This window comes from Anthonomus grandis, chromosome 7 (genome assembly GCF_022605725.1).
Source record: "Anthonomus grandis grandis chromosome 7, icAntGran1.3, whole genome shotgun sequence".
NCBI classification, from domain to species: domain Eukaryota; kingdom Metazoa; phylum Arthropoda; class Insecta; order Coleoptera; family Curculionidae; genus Anthonomus; species Anthonomus grandis.
The window spans coordinates 32,772,377-32,794,836 of record NC_065552.1 but is presented as its reverse complement, the minus strand read 5'-3'; the positions used below and the strand labels follow the sequence as shown (position 1 = coordinate 32,794,836).

At 33.3% G+C, this 22,460-nt stretch overlaps 1 protein-coding gene across 1 annotated transcript in view; it reads left to right on the top strand.

The window, feature by feature from the left end:
• Positions 1–21,584, top strand: part of LOC126738808 (polycomb group protein Psc-like) — a 120,263-nt gene extending 98,679 nt beyond the window's left edge. Inside the window, exon 7 of the mRNA XM_050444250.1 lies at positions 18,513–21,584. Within this exon, the coding sequence (XP_050300207.1) occupies positions 18,513–20,864 (2,352 nt within the window). The 3' untranslated portion in view covers positions 20,865–21,584. The remainder of the gene's footprint in view (positions 1–18,512) is intronic.
• The last annotated feature ends 876 nt before the right edge of the window (positions 21,585–22,460 follow it).

The following is a 22,460-nucleotide window of genomic DNA, read 5'->3' as shown; positions in this document are numbered from 1 at the left end:
ATACGAGGAAGTATATACAAGGCTTTCCAAAATAATATGCGGTAATTGCTTTGAGTAGTGTATTTCTAATAATCTTATTAAATTAAGTCTGTTCAAGCTTAAACCTGCTATTTCATAAAATTCGAATTTGAATTTACATTCGCATCTTAATACTTAGTAGGCAAAGTGCGTCTTGGTTGGTGCACACTTTTCTTTGTTTTCGTGCTATTACAGTCGTCATTTTAACAAAAACAGAGCCCTGATGATGGCCTACGGCCGAAACCGCTAGGTAGATATTAGTACATTCTGTCTTACGCTGAATACGTGTTTTATTTTATTTTGATTTTCCCGATAGTGAATTATAGCATACAACTGACGACGTCTACAAAATTTTATGTTTTCTTCAACAAGCATGATATGCAAATCCATAAAAGTACAAAACAGCGTAAACTTCAAAAAGAATATTGTAACGTTTTTCAATAGGTGTGAATTAAAACGGTCGCAAATAGTCAACTAATTTATTTACACACTTACACTACGAAAACATGATCACTCACAATTACAAGAGATATTTATTTTTAATGTATCTATTTAAATTTCGCGCCAATATTCGTTACTTTACTTCCACCGGCGATGCGGCTCCTTATATATTCGGCGGAACACTCCGGAAGATTCTCGCTGACCTTCGAGATGTCGTGCGGTGTGCCACTTGTGTCATTCCGTAATGACGGAGAATCAGCTGGGTTATCGATGTTTACAATATCATTGCAATACTGTATATTAGTTTAGTTCCGAAATTATAAATAAAACTAACGTTATACTAAAAGGCTCTAAAGCCAGTTGAGAGAATAGTGCTGCATGCCTCTTTAGAGGAAGTGCAGTTTTAAACGTAATCAATCTTCAACGGCAGTTCACGTTAATAGGTTACCATTAAACTTTACATCACAATTAATAATTATCAATGTCAGAACAAGCGATTGATTTTTCTTTGATAATCTTTGTAGTGCCCTAAGTCCGATTTTGGGTATGGCTTTGAAAAAGAGATATGCTATTATCTCTCTTACATATAGCACCCTCACAACAAGTTCAAAGAGCGCTCTTTACGGCTTATTTACATGCTCTCTATGAAAGCGTAAAAAGATTTAGTTATAAAATCATGATTTTTTTGTAAATTTTAATGGCTTAGTCACCTAGATCTATAAATTTGTATCTCCATGATTTTGTGCATGCAAAAGATTTTTATATTGAAAAAAATTTTTATTTTTATTTTCTGGAAATATTGACACAAAAACCTAAATAATGTGCCTGTGTAGGAAAAACTGTGTATCCTTCATGAATATTGTCCGAGAGAAAAAGGTTTATTTAGTCAATTTTCAAATATATGTTTGTCTTTAAATTAAGAGTAAGATCTAGATGTAAGGAACAAAGTTAAAAAAAAGAAATTTCTAAGAAGCAAAACTCATTAACTAAAAAAAAAATATTTCTGAAAAGCATGGTCAAACAGAAACAAAATAATTTAGTTCAATTATCATTTCGTTTGATGTACCCAATTTAGTCATGGATTTTGGATGATTATGGCTTACATAGATCATGAGTATAACGTAACCCCTCTTAACTAACTTTTTTTTAATCCTCTTTGATTCCAGATGAAAAAACTGCTTTTATTCGTTATACACACAATACACTTACCTTAACTTAATAACATTAATACCACTAATGACACATAGTAAAGAAGAACACGATGTATAATATCTTAGAAACAGAAAACCTCGAAGTAACATCTGATATACCGAAAGTGCAAATAAGGAACAAACAACGATCGTGATTGCTTCGCACATGTCGACTCCTTTTAAGGCCCGTAAAACTTCCACGAAGTTAAATAAAACCGAAGAAGTAAAATCCCATGCTCTAAACCAGTCAAGTGGTCCATTCAGATGCAAACGACTTCGTGTTGGCAATTATCGCCTTTGCAAACGATCCCGATTGTGCCCTGTTGATGGAGTTCTTCATGCCTTTTCTGCTTCGCTGGAGGTTGGAGAAATAAGTGAAAATGAGAGACGTTTAAAGAGGGATGAAAAGAAAACTTAGGGGATAGTCAATGTGGGTTGTTTGATTTTGAGAAAGTGAGAATAAATTGAGATTTTTTTGTTATTTTACTACTAAATATAAAATTGAAAATGTAGAAGCAAGAGATACCGTATCATCTATCTCTAAAGTTTTTTTAAAGCGCTAACTTATAGGCGACACGCACGAACGTGTAATATTAAAATAACCCCATAAATTATTTCATTATAAAACCGGGCGTCATATCAATAATTAATTTAATAAAACGGTGTTAGTTTAAAGTCGCAAAGTCCATCACGCGTCACTTTATCGAGTCCATTAAAATGTAAATTAGTTCGTTTTGCATTCAACGATGTCACGTCTCCATTACTGCTTCGCGAGCCAGCAGCAGCAACGTTAAAGAAAACGGAAAAGAGAAAAACTAAAATTTAAATGAGGCATTCGAGCGGAAAAAGCCGATGGAAATTAATAACGTGGATCGTTATCGATGTTTCGAACTTTTTGTTTTAGTTTAATGGTGCTAATAATAGAAATCGATTAGGTTTATTGTGTTGATGAAAAAACGAATGAATACCGTTTTTATTGGCATTATTATTACGTTTTTATAATATTTATACAGGAAGTGACTTAATTAGAAGTTGTCAGATTACAATTGTGTAGCATCTTTTTATGTTTCATCTATTTATGTTTCGTAGTTAATGGATAAGTCAACATAATTAGGGTTAGACAACACGATTAATAAAACGTAGGGCTTTTTAGCTATTTCACTCGATGTTTGCTGCTTATACAAGCTTTAAAAACGTACCTACTTCTTCTATTGTTGATCTACTTAGGGATGCGAATCTGAAATAATTCGTCTCCAATTGTTGACTTATTTGATTTAACGATTTTAATGAAGTGTTACTCATCCGATTATAAAATCTTTTAAATCCCACTTCTGATTTGTTATTCTCACTTAAAGGAATGTATGTCTCAGCTTGTTTTACTGTTTAAGGAATCCTAATTATTTTTACCTAATTACTCTCGTCTTAAGGGATTACAAAATAGGTTATTATTTAATAGTAGGCTAATCCTTTTTATTTTATTTAACTCTTATATAAAATTTCCGAACCAGTTAAAAGCTGTGAATATTCTTGGAAATTTTCGAGAACTTATGGATATTATATTTTTTTGTATGTTTATAGGAAAACAAAACCTAAATTAGTAGTAATTTTTATTTATAGTGTGTATGCACTAGTGTGTTGCATAGGAGGAGCCAGGAACAGGAACTTCTTTCTTAACCCACATAAGACAAAATCATAACAACTACTATAAAGCAAACAAATCACTCTTTGAAATAATTATAGGTAACAAAACAACTTAAATAGCAAAAAAGCAGCTTTTAAAGTATATTCTAATGAATCCTGGGCCCATACATCAGCCCATTCTTCACCCAAGCTTGACTCTGTATCGTAAAGAGTATTGGCTGAGGAGTCACTCTCTGTTTTCTTTAGTTCATTATTTTGCGATATATACACATCAAAATGGTCTAGGGAACACATACAAATATGTTAATATTTTTGAGAAGATTGCAAAAAAGTTAATTATTGCATTTTTTTTACATTATTCGAATAAAATAACGATACAATTATTAATTTTTTTTTGTAGATTATAATTTACTCATAATTTAGGGCCCAAATAAAAATAAAGAACAAAATCCCATTTATTACCGTTTATTAAAAAAAATTATAAAAATAAAAATTTACCAAATACCAATTAAACTAGTAGCCAGATGGTCCACCTCTATTATTAATAACACTTTGGCGTCGCCTAGGCATACTTAAAATTAAATTATTAACTAATTCTTGGGGCAACTCCTCCCAAACATGTGTCACAGCAAGACGAAGCTCCAGAGCGCTTTGAAAAAAGTCAAATCGTTGAAGAAGTTGCCTTTTTAACCAATCCCAAACATGCTCAATTGGATTAAGGTCCGGTGAGGTAGAGGGCCAGGGTAGAAGATAGATTTGATTTTCCTCAATAGCGATTCGTACAAGGCGTGCTCGATGTGGTGGGGCATTTTCTTGTTGCAACAACGAATTTGGGCCCATTTCGCGTAAATATGGAACAATTACAGGCAGTAGTATATTATCCCTATAACTTATTCCAGTCATTGTATTTTCCACAAAAATGAGGTTCGTTTTTCCGTCAAGTCTAATGCCACCCCAAAACATTAGTGATCCACCACGTTGCCTTACTACTTCACGGGCATGACGCAAACGACTTTCATTTCCTTCCTCTCTCCAGACACGAATTTTACCAGAATCAGGATAAAATGAAAATCGAGACTCATCCGTAAAAAGAACTGTGGCCCATCTTTCTTGATTCCAATTAACATGTTCTTGGCACCACGTTAATCTTGCACCTCGATTTCCTAAAGTTAACCGAGGAACCCTTAGGGGTCTTCTGGCATGAAGTCCTTTCTCATGCAAACGGTTTCTAATAGTTTGACCTGAAACCTCGACGTTATGCACTCGTGAGAGCTGCTGAACCAAAACAAAGGCTGTTACCGTGGGATTTCTTTGAGCTTGCAAAGTTATAAAACGGTCTTGGGCAGGTGTGGTAACTCACGACGGGCCTTGATGCCGTTCTCTAACATCATTTGTCTCTCTATATCTTGTCCACAAACGGTTAATTACACTGGGCAGCTCTTGCAACGTCTCTTTGACTTGTTCCTGCCTCAAGCATTCCGACTGCTCTTAGCCATTTCCTCTCGAGTTAAATGTCGTCTTTCCATTTTTATTGAATAAAAACTAAATCACAATTGTTCGGTTGGTACCACAGAAAATGCGATATTGCGTTAGAATTTAAAAATTATTATCTGCGTTCTTTCGACAAAATGTGCAAGTAGCAAAAAACGCTGTTCTGGCATGATTTTTTGTACCCAAATATTTATTAATTAATATTAAAGGTAGTATCTATTCCGTATGAAAATATAAATATATAAAAATTTATAAGGCAAAAAAAACTATTTTTCTAAGTGTTCCTTAGACCATTTTGATGTGTGTACATAGGTGTAGGGATTTGCTCTGGATCTTACTCTCTGGCGAAAAGCTCTTCACATACCGCTATTTTCCCATTTTTATTCGAATTGTTTAACGAGCTTTTGATTTGTCTCCCTGCTCTCTCTATAGTCAGTCTGTTTCTCCTCTTAGTTTATGAATGAGTTTAAAATTTCGCCCCGTTTCAGCAGACGATAAGGGTAATCCCCATATTGCAATGGATACATTTTTAATATCAGTTTTGCTACACATTCCCTGCCACCAGCTAATACAATCCACTAAACTTCCTGAAAGCCAAATGAAATCCATAGACTAAAGGTCTATAAGGGTAAAAGATGTTCCTTTTTTGTCAGTACTTAAAACCTTGTCTATGCATTGCATCTCTAACATATTATATTCTTCACTAGTGAGGCTTTGTCCTGTTAAACAGGGATCCAGTAAGTTTGCAACATAGTGCACAGGTTTAACTGTCATTTTTTTCCAATTTAGGAAAGCATTTCTTTTCCATAGACTTACTGATTGAGAATAGACGCCTCTGTATTTTCAAACTCATTCTCTAGCAGTCCATTAGCGAATTGGTAGCGTGAAGGCAGTTTGTAAGAAGGTCTGAGAGTAGAAAATGAGTTAATCCAGTTTTGATTTTCTGTAAGAGCTATAGGGCATCCAGAAGATTATATAGCTTAAGCAAGAAGCTTTTCCTGGAAAAAAATACATTTGAATTACATCTAAAATCTATGTCTTATGCTATAAAAATTATACGTTCAAAATTCCCAACTGAAATTTCCAAAACAGAGCACAAAATTCGAGTTTTATTACTGACTATAAAGTTTTATTAAAATCTTTCAGAGCAGTATTAACATTTTTTCTTAGAATAGTAAAGTAGACATTCGAACTAGTGCTTAACTGTGTGCTTTTCCAACAAAAAGACGTGGCTACAACTACTAATTTTTAGTATTTATTTACCATTTCTGGTAAAGTAATCCTCCATTTAAACTTGTCCATGATAAATGAACTTTGGTTACTATTTTCTCGTTAGCTAGATATAGATATTGTTGTATTAGAAGAAAAAGATGTACTTGCAGCAGAACTTGCACTTAAGGTTACATCAATGGTTGCAATTTGATTATTGCTGTTACCAATGTTATCATGATAATTTTCTGAAAATGAAATGGTCAAAAATATGTACAAATAGGGATGCATATGTATAGTGTGCCAAACTTTTCCGAAACAGCAAAAAAAATTACGAGCTATTTCGTGGTTAAACCTGGCGACGTCGAACATTGAACATTTTTCCGCAATTATTTTTTGCTTATTTCCATCGTCTAAATATACCTTAATATTAAAACTAATCAAGTATTTTGCTATGCAACTTACTTTTTAAGCTTGGCCTTTATAAATCTAATCTTTATTGGACATTTTAGGCAATTACTTAAAAATCTTGTCATTCGATTAGCATTCTTACTGTATCTGGTTTGGCAAAAAATTGCACTTATAAATTTGTAATTTTTGATTTCGCACTTGAAATACTCCTACGCACTACCTTTAAGTTTGGGCATTTTTGCCGCATAATCTCACTAATCGCACTATTAAACAAAAATAATTCCGATAATTTACCTAAAATATCAACAATGACGTCCACTTAACATCGGCCGTGTGAATTAGACAGGGCTATATGCACGTAAATTGAAATGCCGTCACAAAGTTCTCGAGAAGTTTCGATTGAAAGTTCTCGCAAAAATTCGTATCTAGAAGAATATTTTTGTTTTTTATCCGCGAATATTCTCGGAAATTTCCCATACGTATTGAAATATTCTTGACTCAGATCACTAGGTGTAGCATCTTAGGCACCTGGTAAAAATTGATACAGCTCGGTTAGACAACACGCTCAATATAATGTTTTGAGCGAGTTTGTTACCTGTCTCACTCTGTGTTTGCTGAATTCCTAAAACTATACAAGCTTTATAAAGGTAGCTACTTCTTCCATTATTGCTTTAGCTTGACTTTCAGGGCTGTGAGTCTCCAGTTGATCTCTTTTTTTAACCGCCTATTTGTTATCTAGTGTTATCTCTACAAATTAAATATCTATACTCAACGAACACTGTTTAGCACGAATATTCCAGATTTTAGCACATGCATTATTATAATGCAAAATGCAATTGCATCTTCTCACCAGGGTTTTTCTAACTTGATTTTAATGAGAGTTTCCCAATTCAAATTCAAATTCAAATTCAAATTCAAAAGACTTTTATTACCACTTAAACATTGTACATAGAAAATTACATTTTTTTATTACAAGAATTTACACAATGCTAAGAGTAATGCGGACTGAACTGCGATTATAAAAACAACCGATAACACATACACGGGCTAGCGCGCATGTGCTGCTCAGACCGTTAAAACATACTAACCTAATTACAACTAAAAGAAGAATAAAGACTTTCCCAATTATAATTATTAAGAAAATAAGTCATTAAACCCTAAAAACATATAAAAGATAAAAACAAAAAAAAAATATAGTGTAATAATTTACTATATCAATTACATTAATATAGGTACCATCTGTGCAATAGACAGAGAGGAGGAAGGGCGGCAAAAAACACGAGCCGAGGCTGGAAAACGAGGGCAACACGACGCAAAAATGAATAGATATTCCAAAATGAACCATTTAAAATTTTATTTTTATGCCTGCAAGATCAACAAGACCAGTGTTGATTTAAAAAGTAAAAATTCAAAAATAATATGGTTGCAATTAAATAAAAATAATTAAATTATATTTTTAATAAGAATTTGATGGCGTGAATTTGTTAAAATGCCTATGTTAATTGAGAATCAAGAAGAATTTCTTTAACATATGCAATGAATTTCTTTGGTGAACTATTTTTAATGTATTCCGGTAACCTGTTCCACATATGAATGCCTACATACTGGAATGATTTTTTGAAACCTGATGTTCGATGAAATGGAATTCTAATTAAATTTGGATTTCTTACATTGTGTATATAATCATGGTGAAAAAATAAGTCTCTTAAATATGGCGGCTGACCTGATTTAATTATTTTGTAAATTAAATTATACATATGACACTTCCTTCTATTTCTCATATTTAATATAAAATGTGAATTTAGATAAGGAGTAATGTGGTCTCTATACGATATATTAAAGGAAAAACGCATACAACTATTTTGCAGTTTTTGCACCGTCCTTGACAGAGATACGGTTAGTGAGTCGCCATACACAATGTCCGCATAATCCACCAAAGACAGTACAAGCGAATTGCAAAGCAAATATTTGGTGTTTGATGGTAACTGATTTTTGTATTGATATAAGTTTTTTAAACGACCGTAAGCAATTTTAATTTTGTTCTTAATGTGGGAGGCAAAGCTGAGATTTGAATCGAATATAACCCCTAGATTACGTTTTTCCGCAACGGTTGGTATAACTGTTCCATTAATATTAATTTTAAAATTTTCCATGCAATCTAGAAGATGACTTTTATTTTGTGAAAAAAACATTGCACATGACTTTGAAGCATTTAATTTGAGGTTATGGTTTTCAGCAAACAAAGCAATCTGATTTAAGTCGGCGTTAATTTTATTCTGTGCCACCTGAGCATCTGATATTTTAAAAGAATTATAAATTTGGGAGTCGTCAGCAAATTGGTGCAGCTTAGAATTTTCGATGCACTGATTCATATCAGCAACATATAAAGAGAAAAGTAAGGGGCCTAATATGGAACCCTGAGGCACCCCTTTTTTAAATGACAAAAACCTTGAAAATTTAAATTCACCATCATTCACCGTTCGGACACAATGTAACCGATCTTTAAGATAAGAGCTAAAAAAATTTATGGCATTTGCCGAAAAACCATAATAGTGCAGTTTTGCCAAAAGCATTTGGTGATCTATGGTATCGAATGCTTTACTTAGATCTAAAAGAGTTAGGCAAGTTATTTCCTTTGAATCCTCTTTAAACCTGATATCATTAACAATACTAATAAGACTTGTTATAGTACTATAAGATTTACGAAATCCTGACTGGCAATCAGGAATAATTTTTAAATTATAAACATAGTCAGCTATTTCGTTATATACGTGACGTTCTAAGATTTTTGAAATGACAGGCAGAATACTTATTGGCCTAATGTCTTTATAATCTGTTGGACAAGGTATTTTTGGTAAGGGAATGAGTATCGCTTTTTTCCAATCATCGGGGAATTGGTTTTCTAAGATGCAGGAATTTAAAATATTGACTAATGGCTTAAGACAAAAAGGAAGACATAGTTTAAGATCTCTAATGGAAATTCCATCACCATCTATTGCATTTGACCCTATTTTATTTATAATATCGACAGTTTTATTTTCAGTTATAAGACTTATATTAAATTCCGTCTCAAAGTGACTAAATGTATTTGAATTATAAAAGTTAAGTTTTTCTAATGATGTTGAATTAGTAGGGCCCACGGTGTTCGAAAAAAAATTATTTAAGTCCTCGGGTAAATTGAGATTTTCAGGAATAGAGTCAATCTTTTTTTTAGTAAAATTAAGTTTTTTTGCTTTGTTCCAAAATTCTTTACCCTTTTCTGTAGACATTTGCTTGAAAAAAGTAATTTTTTCGCGATTAATTGCGTGTTTAGTATAATTCTTTAATTGCCTGTAATATGACAAATTCACGAGAGTTTTTTGTCGAGTATATTTTTTCCGAGCTTTGTCTCTTAATTTAATTAGATGTTTAATATTACTCGTTATCCACGGCGTAAATGGTCTATCCTTATATAGTCTTGTTTTAAACGGAGCGTATTTATTTATTAAATAGGAAATATTATTGCTAAGTAATGACACTTTTTGATTAATGTCAGAAATATAATAAATATTATGCCACTGTAGCTGCTGGGCCTCCTCCCCAAATGAAGTCATGTTAATACTATTGTAGTCCCTGGACCTAACAACTTTTTTACATAATTTAGATTTTGGTAAGTTTAAAATCGCTTGAACTAGATTATGATCAGATATGGACTCCGATATACAGGTAGATTCAGAGCTAAGACACTCGATGTTACTGCTAGCTACAATGACGTCAATAAGGGTATTAGACCGATTGTTGATTCTAGTAGGGTTATTAATCAGTTGCCGAAGATCGAATACTTCCAAAAGATACTTAAAGTTTTGAGTTGCTGCAGTTGGTCTAAGTAAATCTATATTTAAGTCCCCCATAAAAATTATACTATCATAGCATGGAACAGATATAGTAAAAATTTCTTCAACAAGTTCAAGAAATGTAGGCATGCTAGAAGAGGGTGGCCTATATATATTTACTAATAAAATATTTCTTTTATTTGCAATAAACCTTATACTTAAATACTCAAACTCATCAGTTATATGGGGAAATGTTACTAAAGAGAACTTAATGACTTTCTTTGCATAAATACCAACCCCGCCACCCCGCCCATTCCGATCTTTCCTTATAAAATTATAATTAGGTATGTTAAAAATCAAGCTATCATCATCTGGTGTAAGCCAAGTCTCTGTAACTCCCAAAATATCAAAGTCATATTCACTGGCATAATTTAGAAATTCATCGAAACCGGTTTTTATGGAGCGAAGATTTAAATGAGCAACACTGAAATTGGCCTCAGATTGCCGATCCTGCAGGATTTCAAAACTATCCCCCATCGTATACGTCAACCCTTCGCCACCCCAACCCGTGCCAAACCGCCCCACCGCCCCATCCCTCCAAATTCCATGTCATTCCACAAAAAAATGCACAAAAAAAACAGTCGACTATATAATAATATGCAAACATATAATAAGAAAAAAATGTGGCCTGATGGTCTCTAAGTTTTATCCACTTCCTACCGCGCAAAAAACCAGATGTAAACAAAATAATAATATTCCAAAAGTATTCCATATTATATTATATGCCCCCAAAAGATATTATTTATTTTTTTAATTTATTATAAACATATTGCTCAAGAACTTTCGTTATAAAACTTGTTAAAATTTATCCTTATCCTAATTACCATAATTAAACCCTCTCAATTCAATAATAATAATAATAATAACTTAACTTAATATACTATAAACTTGACTTAAAATTGAAATCGCTTCTAATAAACAATCAAATTTTTTTTTTTTAATTTATCATGAAGTATTGAAATAAACCTGACATATACAAGAACAGGATAATTTATAATGCAAATTAAAATTATATTAACATATAATTGTCATACAATGAAGAATCCCTAACAGCATAATAAGACCCCTGACCTGCATAAAGCATAATAAATATATTATTAGAAGGACATACCCCAAAAATCCTGAATCCAAGTAAAAAGAGGGAAAACACATCACTTTTAGTCACTAACGGAAATCATGTTAGCACTAATGAGCCCCTGAAAGTCTTCCTCTGAACTCACTTGATGTTTCACACCATTAACCATGACATAAATTTTGCCCCGGGATGTCCAACAGGAATTCTTAAAATGGCTTCTTACAACCTTAAACAATTTTCCTACCGCAGGATTAAGGACTTCGGTAATTAAAAGTTTATGTCCCTTAAGATTTATTGTAAAAAACATCGTCGCGGAGCCACCGTTGGCAAAACGAAACTATAACTGGCCTGGGTTTGGTATCAACGCCGGTGTTTGAGTTTATCGTTTTTTTTTCGCCTAGACGATTCAAAAAATTTATGTCGCTTTTTGTAATTTTGATGCCAATATTAGTGTTAACTATTTTAATAACTGTTGTATACAAATCTTGTTGTTCATGTATGCCATGTATAAGTAAATTGTTTTGATTTGTTGATATGGCCGCCTTGTCTGCTTCCATCTTTAGTTGAGCTACCTCTGATCTTAGGTCCTGTAGACTACTAATGGTAGATTTTTCAAACTCCAAAAATTTTTTCTTTAGGGTTGCACTTATATCTGTATCGTCAGATGGGTCTGTAGATGTCGATTTAGCCTTATTTTTCGAACCAAGATCCTTTTTAAAAATTTTAAGTTGACTGTCAAACTTTACCGCCATTTCTTCTAACCTATCGTTCAGCTTCTGAATATCCATTGAGTTTTTGTAGGAAGTTTCTTCGTTTTTTGGTTTAACCATAATTTGTTGTTCTCACTGACACTTGTACAATAGGTTACTATAGCTTTTGGGAACTATTTACTAATTTAAACACCAAAATTTTGGAAAAAACTAAGAGACCAAACGATCTTGCTATTCACTCAGCAGCGCCATCTACGAGTGTCAATGAATGTCATTCGATTATAAAATCCTTGAAATCCCACTTCTGATTTGTTATTCTCACTTGATCTAGGGAGTGGTATGCCTCATCTTATTTTAGTGTTTAGGGAATCCTAATTATTTTTACCTGATGGATTACATATTCAATAAGTAGGCAAACCTTTGTCCTTTTATAACTCCTTAGCTCAGCAAATTTCTATGTCTTCAGTGTTGCTAACAACTACCGAATAGTGTATCAGATATTGATTGACTCTGTTATTTTTTGCTTTTAAAACTAAGAATGTGCGTTTCTACACACTATTAAATGTATTCGTTACATAAAACCAGTATTTCTTTAACTTTACCGTTAAAAGATTTAAGCAACTCTTAACCCATTTATGCCCAAAGGTAAAAATAATAAGAAAATTTAACACTCTAACAAAAAAAAAATTTTTTTTCAATATTTTTGAAAAAAAATTCTGTTGCGAAAACGCATCACTGGGACAATTAATCAAAACTATTATTCTATTTGCATTTTTAAAAAAATTATTGGTGAAAAAATCAATCTCCTCCATAGCTTCTACTAATTCTTTTTGAGTAAGAAACCGCCTATAAGCCATTTTAAACTTTAGACGCACTTTAGTTCCCGACTATTATTCCTTTCTTGACAGGCTCAAACGTGAAAAAGTCACATGTTGTTTTATGGTTTATACCAGTGATGCGTTTTCGCAACAGCAGATTTTGTTGCATTTTTTTTATCGCCAATAAAGATAACTGATTCGTCATAACATATGTACTGTAAGGATTTATATTCATATTTGAAGAAAACAGTGTTTGCTTTAAAAAAAGAAACCCGAAACTATTTTTTTTAGAATTTAATATACAGCGAGAAAAAAAGACCATTTTTTACTACAATTCGTCTTGCCGTATTTGACATTGATTTGGTAAAAGAACAAACATTTCCAGGTTTTTCCTAAAGTTGCATTGAAGTTCTCTTAAAATAAACTAGATAATTCAGACAGAAAATAATTAGCTGCGACAAAAAAAATAAATAATTAGGTGTTGCGTAAAAGCATCACTGGGGCAAAATGGGTTAAACTGAAACAATGACAATAAAATTAAAATATGCTAGTAATGCCTTATATCTTTTTATGTCAACTTCGAGGAATCTCTTTTCAATGTTCTCAATGCTTAAAAAATAGCCTCAATAGCAAACCGTTTAAAATACCACACTAGAAAAAAATTAATACCCCATATCGAGAAGCATTTCAAACAGATACCGAGCGAAAGAAAGAACAACGGGTCTATCGAAACGAATAGACACCTTTGTATGCTAATTTTCGGCTTTTGAGAACGGCAGACAAGAATATAACTGAAAATAGATAGTTGTGCCCATTATACTGAACGTTTGACGTCAGCCTGCTTAAACTGAATTATCTTGTTGATGTGATACCGGTATTTTATCCATTATTTATCGTGCTTTTTAAAATATTGTCAGTTAATACATCTAAGAACGAAGACGGCGTGAATATAGATCTTTCGTTGTGTATCTACTCAATCTGTTAAATAATCTATAAATAAATAGAAGTATAAAATAAATAAAATATATTGTGCAGATGATATACTCACTGACCTAAGAAGTATTACGCCCAGAAGGAATAATTTCTTCAATTTGATTCTTCGGCATCAGACTTTTGTCTTAATATAGTTATTAGAACTGAACTGGAGCAACGAACGGCAACATTAAGAGGCAGAATGGCATAATGTCATCTTAAATCAGCGATAAATCGCGATTCTGACTAGGTATGCACTATGACCGTAGAAGCGCAAAGCGCCCCTCACACGATCAGTATTTTCTATCAGTTATCAGTCTGCTCGAATCGTCTCTTGAAGTGTATTCAGTCACCAGTCTGCTGATTTGCTCCAATCCTCTGCTGCTTGAAGCAGTTAAAGCGTGTTCGTTCGCGTCATTTATCTGTTAGTTATTTTGCTATGGATTATAAAAAGAAAGCTTGCGCTGTTATTATGATTTTACGTTTAAAAAGTGCTAAACGTAATAAGCAAACGAGACGTTAGAGTAAGCAATGGATTAGTCAACGTGAAAAATATACCCATCTAAATTTATTAAATTTTATTAAAGACACAGACCCCGAGGATTACATTGCTTCTTAGCCTATTGATTTGTTTTTTTATATCGTCAATGGTCGCATTCGGTACATAGCCTCTTCTTTTCTTATGTCTGTCACAATGTTCAGATATACTTGAATTCCCCAATTCGGGGATAGACCTATATAGGTCTATAAATTGCGTTAAAATATATTTTTTTCTTTTTTCTTCTGCTTCACACAAATCAGGTAAAGCTATCGAGCTCAGAGCGATCGTTTCCTGAGTTTCCTTTCTTCTTCCATTGTGCACGGTACTCAACTTATCAGACTGACGACTGTTGGAATGATTGACAGTCTCGCCCTCACACGGTTAGTATTTTCATCAACCTTTCAGCTCCGCCCCCAATGACTGACGTGATTTTCAGGATCCCGAAAAATTATATCAGTAATTCATTCACGACTGACAGTCTATCAGTATTTGCCCTCACACGATCAGTATTACTGACAGTATTTTGAAATACTGTTCTTGGATCTTGGATTAGCTGTTGAGAGGTGCACAGTACTATTGGAGCAAAGGTGGGTTCATGAATTCCGTACGGTATGCAGTAAGAAGTAAGCTAGCTGCGAATCCATAATATAAAGACGTAACAAGTAAAAAAACGTAGCAAAATGCATCCTGTCTCTCTTTCTGAATATTTTCCTCTCTGAAATCCCTGATTTGATTGGTTATATTGGTGAACATTGACGATCACTTACGATTCCGTAAGAAGTATGACGCAAGAAATGAAATTAAACCATTTCACGCGTCTTACTTCTTACGGCTTGCGGCATACGGCAAAATTTGAATATTAGTAGTTTAGTTTCCTTGCGTCATACGTGTTACTTCTTACTGCTTACCGTACGGAATTTATGAACCAGGCTTAATGGTTTGGCAAGCTGGTGCCTTTAGTAGCCCATCACTCCTTCTCTTTACTCGAAGCAATATGACTGCTGCGCGTTAGATTGATGATGTCCTACAAACCACTTTACTGTCTTATCTAAAGGGTCGTTCACACGTCTTTTTTCAGCAAGCAACGCACGTGCGCATATTGATCGTCATACTAGCGACTTTTTTCAAGAAGCAGGCCCTGCTATTTTGTGGTGGCCACCCCGTTCACCGGATTTTAATCTCATCGAACATGTGTGGGATATTATAGGGAGGAGAGTAACCACTTTGTACCATCCGCCACAAACTCTGGCTTTGCTAATCTACGAAGTTCAAGTTGCTTGAAATGAGGTGCCACAACGAGACATCGATCATCTCACTTTGGCGATGCCTAGACATATACAGCAGTGTCCAGTTCTAGGTCGCCAAACACTTATTAATTTTTTTGTTATCTACATATTTTTGTGTGACTACCTCATTGCCAAAAAATTAAGTTGAAGAAATTATTTTTCTGAGTATAGTTTACTTCCAAAGTAAGCTATTTGCAATAACATACCCAGTTTATTATGAACATTTAAAGCATAATTTAGTAAAAATAGTAATATTGTTTGAACATGTACTGGGTGCGTCAACAAGAGGTACGGTAAATATAGCGTCTAAACTATACGAGGTAGAGCAAAAAATTAAAAAATTTATAACTAACTACGGATTCAATCTAGACTTTCGAAATTGATAGCACAGTTATTCTAAGATACCTGTAAAACACTGGCAGTTTTATTTTGGCATGTTTGTATTAGTATTGAAAATATTCGAATTTCAATATTTTTAAATGAAACATTAGTATTATTTTTATATTATTAAATTTATTAGTAAAATACCTTAATTTTGTTCTCAAATATAACCTACACTATCGGACAAAAGTAGAGAAACTTTTTAAATTTGCGTTTTATTTGAATACTTCAAAACTAATGCAGTTCTACACATAATGAAAATCAACAATAATTGTTAAGACTTAATTTGTATAAAGTAAAATAAATTGTAGAAGAAAATCCTAAGATTTAATTTAATTAAACAAAATATTTATGAGACAAAAGTAGAGAAACTAAATTTTATTCCAAAAGTACAAGTTATTTCTTATTTCTATCTTAGAAAAATTAATAGTAAGTAGAGTATCCCTTATTGGCAATCACCTCGCGGCATCGATTTGGCATGGATTCCAACAGTTTCATAATGGTTTCCTCTCCAATAGAATTCCAGGAATCTTGTAAAACTTTTATAAGATCATTTTTATTACTGATCTGATGTTGCCTTACACGCCGGTCTAGTTCCTCCCAGAGGTTTTCAATCGGGTTAAGATCGGGACTTTGCGCAGGAAAGTCCATAACCCTAATATTTTCCGATAAAAACCAATCTTTGACAACCTTTGATTTATGTTTGGGGTCGTTATCTTGTAGGAATATCCAAGTCAAAGGTAAATTATCCTCAGCAAAGGGTAGCATTACATTTTGTAGGATGTCTAAATACACAAATCGATCCATGATACCCTCAATGATGTGTAATGGTCCTGTACCGAACCCAGAGAAGCAACCCCATACCATGCAGGAGCCACCACCATGCTTTACCGTAGGCTGTGTATATCTTGGATCGAATCTTTTGCCTTGTGGTCGATGTACCCATAAGATTCCATCGGACCCAAACAAATTGAACTTACTTTCATCAGTAAAAAGAACTTTTTTCCAGTCGTTGGTTGTCCAATGCAAATATTTTTGTGCAAAGTTGAGTCGGGCCTTCTGATTCTTCTTGCTAATAAACGGCTTTTTAGCGGCTCTTCTACTAAATAATCCTCCTTCCCTCAGTCGTCTTTGTATGGTCTTAGAACTAACATTAACACCAGGTAATTCACTTAAAATTTTATTTGCTGATTTGTGAGGATCAGACTGGGCAATTCTTTTTATCATCATTTCCATGTGTTTGGTTGTTTTTCTTGGGCGGCCACTTTTTTTAATGCTTTTTGTTGAATTTCGTGTTTTAAAATTAGAAATTGTCTTGCTAACAACGGACTTATGCAAATTAAGCGTTTTACTAATGTCCACTTGTCGTATACCACTCTTGTGTGCATCAACTATTTTTCTACGAAGGTCTTCAGACAAATATCTTCCGCGAGGCATGTTGATTAAAAAAACTATGCAAAACTATCAACAGAACTCACGTAAAGCGAACTAAATACTAAATTTGGACGATTGATATTTAGGTTTCTCTACTTATGTCCATCCGAAAATATTTGAATTCTTTTATTGTAAATAAACAACTGATAAGAGGCATGTAAAATGCGGTAAAAAAACGCAGTTGTTGAGAACTACAATATTAGTAGTAAATATTTAATTTAAATACATGGTTTCCGTAAATCAAAGAATTTTTAGAAGTTTCTCTACTTTTGTTTGATAGTGTATATCTAATTCATTTACTTTTCAAGATATGCATATTCGTTTTAATATTTTTTCCTAAGATTGTATTATAACCTCGGACAATCTATTTAGTCACAATAAAATTAAATGTCTTATCCAACTTTCACGCTCGACATACTCTCAAAGCGTCATAATAACACCATAACACGTGCAGACTAGCCTAAAGGCAGAGCACATGCGAAAATCTACCGATTCTCGAACCAGTTCGACGACACGTATCGCATACACGAATCGGAGTATCGTATCTACACATTCAACATATAAAAGCGCGAACTACTCTAAAAATAGTAAAGAAAAATGCACTCCAATCGAGCGCACTTCTGTTACTTTGAAGTTTTGTTGACCTATATTCAGTGGCGTGCAATTAATTCGAATTAGACTCATTAAATTCAAATGGTTGTGGTTTATTATTAGATTAATAAATTGAGAATTTCAGTTAAAAATAAAGCTGTCGTTTTAAAATCTTAGGCAAGTTAAATAATAGTAATATTCCCCTTTAATGGTTTTAGATTTGGTCAATGGCTTTAAACCCGTATCCATTTGCCAAAACCGACTAATTTTTTTTCATAACTCATTTTTCATACTGACCTTTATAGTCCAAACCATGAATTTTAATGCACCTAATATACTACATTAAATAAAATGTTATTGCGCTTTTAAAGTAAATTTAAGCCCTAATAACTTTTAAATTATATCACTAACAGCTTCTTTTCTTGTTTCAGAAAAAACCAATGCGGTTCTTCTACCGTATATTCAGCCCCTTGAAAATCAGACCCATAAAGATCGTCAACACCCCCACTCCGACTGGCGAAAAACAACTACAAATCGTTCCCGTTACAACAAATAATCATTTGGCTGCTAAAAGTCCGCGATCCGAACAAGCATCGGCCAGTACAAAACCCCCAAAATCACCCCGAGTGGAAGTACCATCCTCGAACGAATCCAAAGAAGCGGATCATGTTTTTTCCGGCAGAGAAGAGACTGAAAGGGAGCAGCAAGATAAAGAAATCCTGCTCGCTCATCTGCAGTTGCAAAGTAAAACTAAAGCACTGCAACAGGCCGAAGCGAAAAAGTTGCAGCAGCAACAGAAGCTTCAGCAGCAGCAGACTTTGCAGCTATCGCCCAAATCGCTGCCCGCTAAAATGATTAAAGATTGCGTTTATCATTATGAGCAACCGGATCAAGAAGAAATAAAACGATTTGCGGAGAAAAGAGACCGGGAGTGGGCGCTGCAAAAGAAACTGGAAGAAGAAACTAAACCGGAGAAAGATATGTATTTCTCCAGTAGGGATGGTTATACTAGCAAGAAGCGTAAAAAGAGCAAGCATTCAAAAAACGAATCTAACGGGCATAAAGAGAAAAAGCGAAAAATACACGCGGACAAAATCCATGCGGAAATAACAAATAATGACAAGTCTGATTTGAAGCTGAAAGTCAAAATAACTTCTAACGGGCACAAGATTAAACACCATAAAATTGAGAATATTAGTGAACTAAGTCATAAAGAGAAGCTGTTGCAAATGAGGCAAGTGAGACATAAGCCTTTATCAGGTTCATCGGGTGACGAACGAAGCCAACCAGCTATCCCACCACTTAAAGTCCCTAAGACCTATGTAACTGATCCCGATGAACCTCAAACAAAGAGAAAAAAGGAAGTTTTAAGTGGGTATGACAGCCCTAAACAATACACTGATAACAATAATATACCATTAGAATCTCATCAACCCAAACCCAGAATCGAACCAATGATCATTAAACAACTACCCTCAGCAAATGATCAAAAAGTTATTCCAAGTGTGTCGAGACCTCCTCCACATGCACTTTCTTCCGGTAAAGTTGCCCGAAAAGAAGCATCCGTAAGGCCGGTCCCTTTTGATCAAAACGTATTATCAAAACAGACATTTCTTAAGGCAGCTGCTGCTCATGCCGACAAATACGCCAAAGATCAGAAAATCAGCCAGGGCAAGGTGGAAGGCGTTAAAAATACAGGATCAATGAGTAATAAGGTGCTTCCGATTGGAAGCATTACTACTAATAATAAGAGTTTGGACAGGAAGATAGCTAGTTTGCAACAAAGATGTACCATTGAACCGAAAAATCCTCCTAACAGAACTGAAAATGGTAAAACTGAAAAAAATAAAGTGATGACGCCTCAGTATCCTCCAGGTTTTACTGTTAGTAAAATCGAAAATGGTGTTAAAAGAAAAGTAGAAGATAGTGAACAAGATAAGCGACCTAGTCTGGAAATAACTCTTATTCCACCAGCAGTTACGACCCCTCCAATTACTAAACCAGCAGAAGTTAAGCCCGCAGTAAAAAGACCTTTACCTGGCACTATTCCTTTAGAAAAAATTAAAAATTCTGTAAATATGAAATCTGGCATAAGCATTATAAAAATGTCAGAGAGAACTGATAACAATATGGTCCTTGATTTATCTAAGTCTGGAAAATCTCCTGAAGCTTCTTCCAGAGCGTCACCGAAAACAGAACCGATTAATGGATTAAGTTCAATGGTAAATAGACAAGTAGGTAATATGACTCCAAGACCCATGGGGTCTCCTAACCGAACTACTCCAGAAACCAAAAATATGCAACTTTCCAACTTACAAATGCTCTCCAAAGTAGCTACAGAACATCCTTCCTTAAATAAAATGCCTCCAAATAATATAAGCAAAGGTAGACCACATTTACCAAGCCTGCATTCAATCAGCAAAATGCAAACTAGTTTATCAACATCCCCTAATACCATAAGGCCTCCAGGGCTCCAAAGAATACCTCCTAAGTTGACTGATATTCAAAAGTTCAGACCCATGAATCCCCAAATAAGAAGCATAAGGCCGCATCAGAATCAAAATATCAGGAATATACCTAATCCTAGTATGGTCCTCAATAGGCATCAAGGAATAAATCAAAATAAATCAGGAAATTCTGTTTTGGAGAAGAAAATTGCTTCTCCTAAGACTTCTCCAGTTCCAGTTACTTCTAGCACCAACGGTCCAGTTGCAAAGGACTTACCTTTAATGAAACCAACTGCTATGGAGCAACCATTTGATTCTAAAGAGATTTCTGTGTAGATAATTCTGACATTATGGATTATAAAATAATGTAAGCACTGTGTGCTAAATATATAAAAATATGTGATAACAAAAGTAGATGAAAATTATTTAAGACAATGTGTATTGGTCATGTACTTTTTCTAATTAATCATCGTAATACTATAAATGGTATAACTAGTTTTAAGATAGTGTGCAAATATATTATTTCATAAAGGCATTTTTAAGTTCCTGATTTGTTTATTTACATCTATAAGACTTACTTACAATTGTCGATGTTTTTATCTTACTGATTATTATTGTTAATGTTATTTTAATTTGTTTATAATATATTTGTTGTATATTTTGTTAATTTATATGTCTAATTTTTTAGCTTTTTTTGTTCTGATAACAATACCTCATCTGTTATTTTTAGACTGTATATAGTAGAATCTTTTTGTAGATGTGATTGTTGTAAATATAGTATTTTACATAAATAAGCTGATAAAGATAATTTGTAGCTATATTGTAAATAAAACTGATAGGTATACCCAGTGAAAAATATTGTAATATTTATAAGTCTTAAAAGAAGTAGATCCAGTTACTGGAAACATGAACTATTATATTTTGCTAAAGTAGATACACGCGACTTAGTGTCTGTAAATGATTAGGTTACAGTATAATAATATGTCAGCAGTGTAATTTTGTGTAGTGTAATGATTAGTAGCCATTATTAATAAAATGCATAAAAATTAAAAAAAAGAGTATTTTATTTGGATGCCTTTAATATTTACCTTAAATTGAATTGGCAACAAGTTTTTTAGGGATTGGTCGCAATAAAGGTAATATATTTGGTAATACTTTTCAATTATTTGATTATTTTTTTAATTAAAATAAAAATAAGTATTAAATTTAGTATTATTTATTAATTTAAGTATTGAATTTAAATCAAAATAAGTTCTTTCTGTTCATCATGTTGAATGAAAAAATGTGATTCTGAATTAAAGAAGTCTGAAGAATTCAAAAATTCTTCTTATTTACAAAATACTAAATTATGGAAAAGTAAAATCGCTAACAGTAAGAAATGCTTCTTGTCGACACGCGTTTCTGCTTATTGGCGTCTGAAACGATCTGTCAAAAAAAAAACACTTTAAATCATTAAGAAGTAAGAGAACGTGTAAAATAATACCATTGATGGTCGCCAGAAATAAGAGAGGTCCAAGTAGTACTAAATTATGATAATATCATATGAATATATATGATAATATAATAATAATATATGATAATATCTGCTGACTTTAGGTATAGGACATGATGCATGAAACATACGTAGAATTTCACGGGAAATTCAAAAATTAAATAAAAAAGGTGCTTTCATTTGAAAAAATTAAGTTGATGGTCGTAATTTATTTTTGAGCAACCCTGTATATACAAACTCACGTACAAAAATGCGCAACTTGAAATAAAAATCGACGGGTCCGAGCGTTTTTTTTTCGAACACACCTCTGAATTTTAAATGAATTTAGACATAACTTTTGGGATGCACTGTATAATAATAATAATAAGAATCGTCTTTTATTTGAAAAAAACAACAGATAGAGAAATATTACAGATGAAAAATAAAAAAAGGGCGAAGTC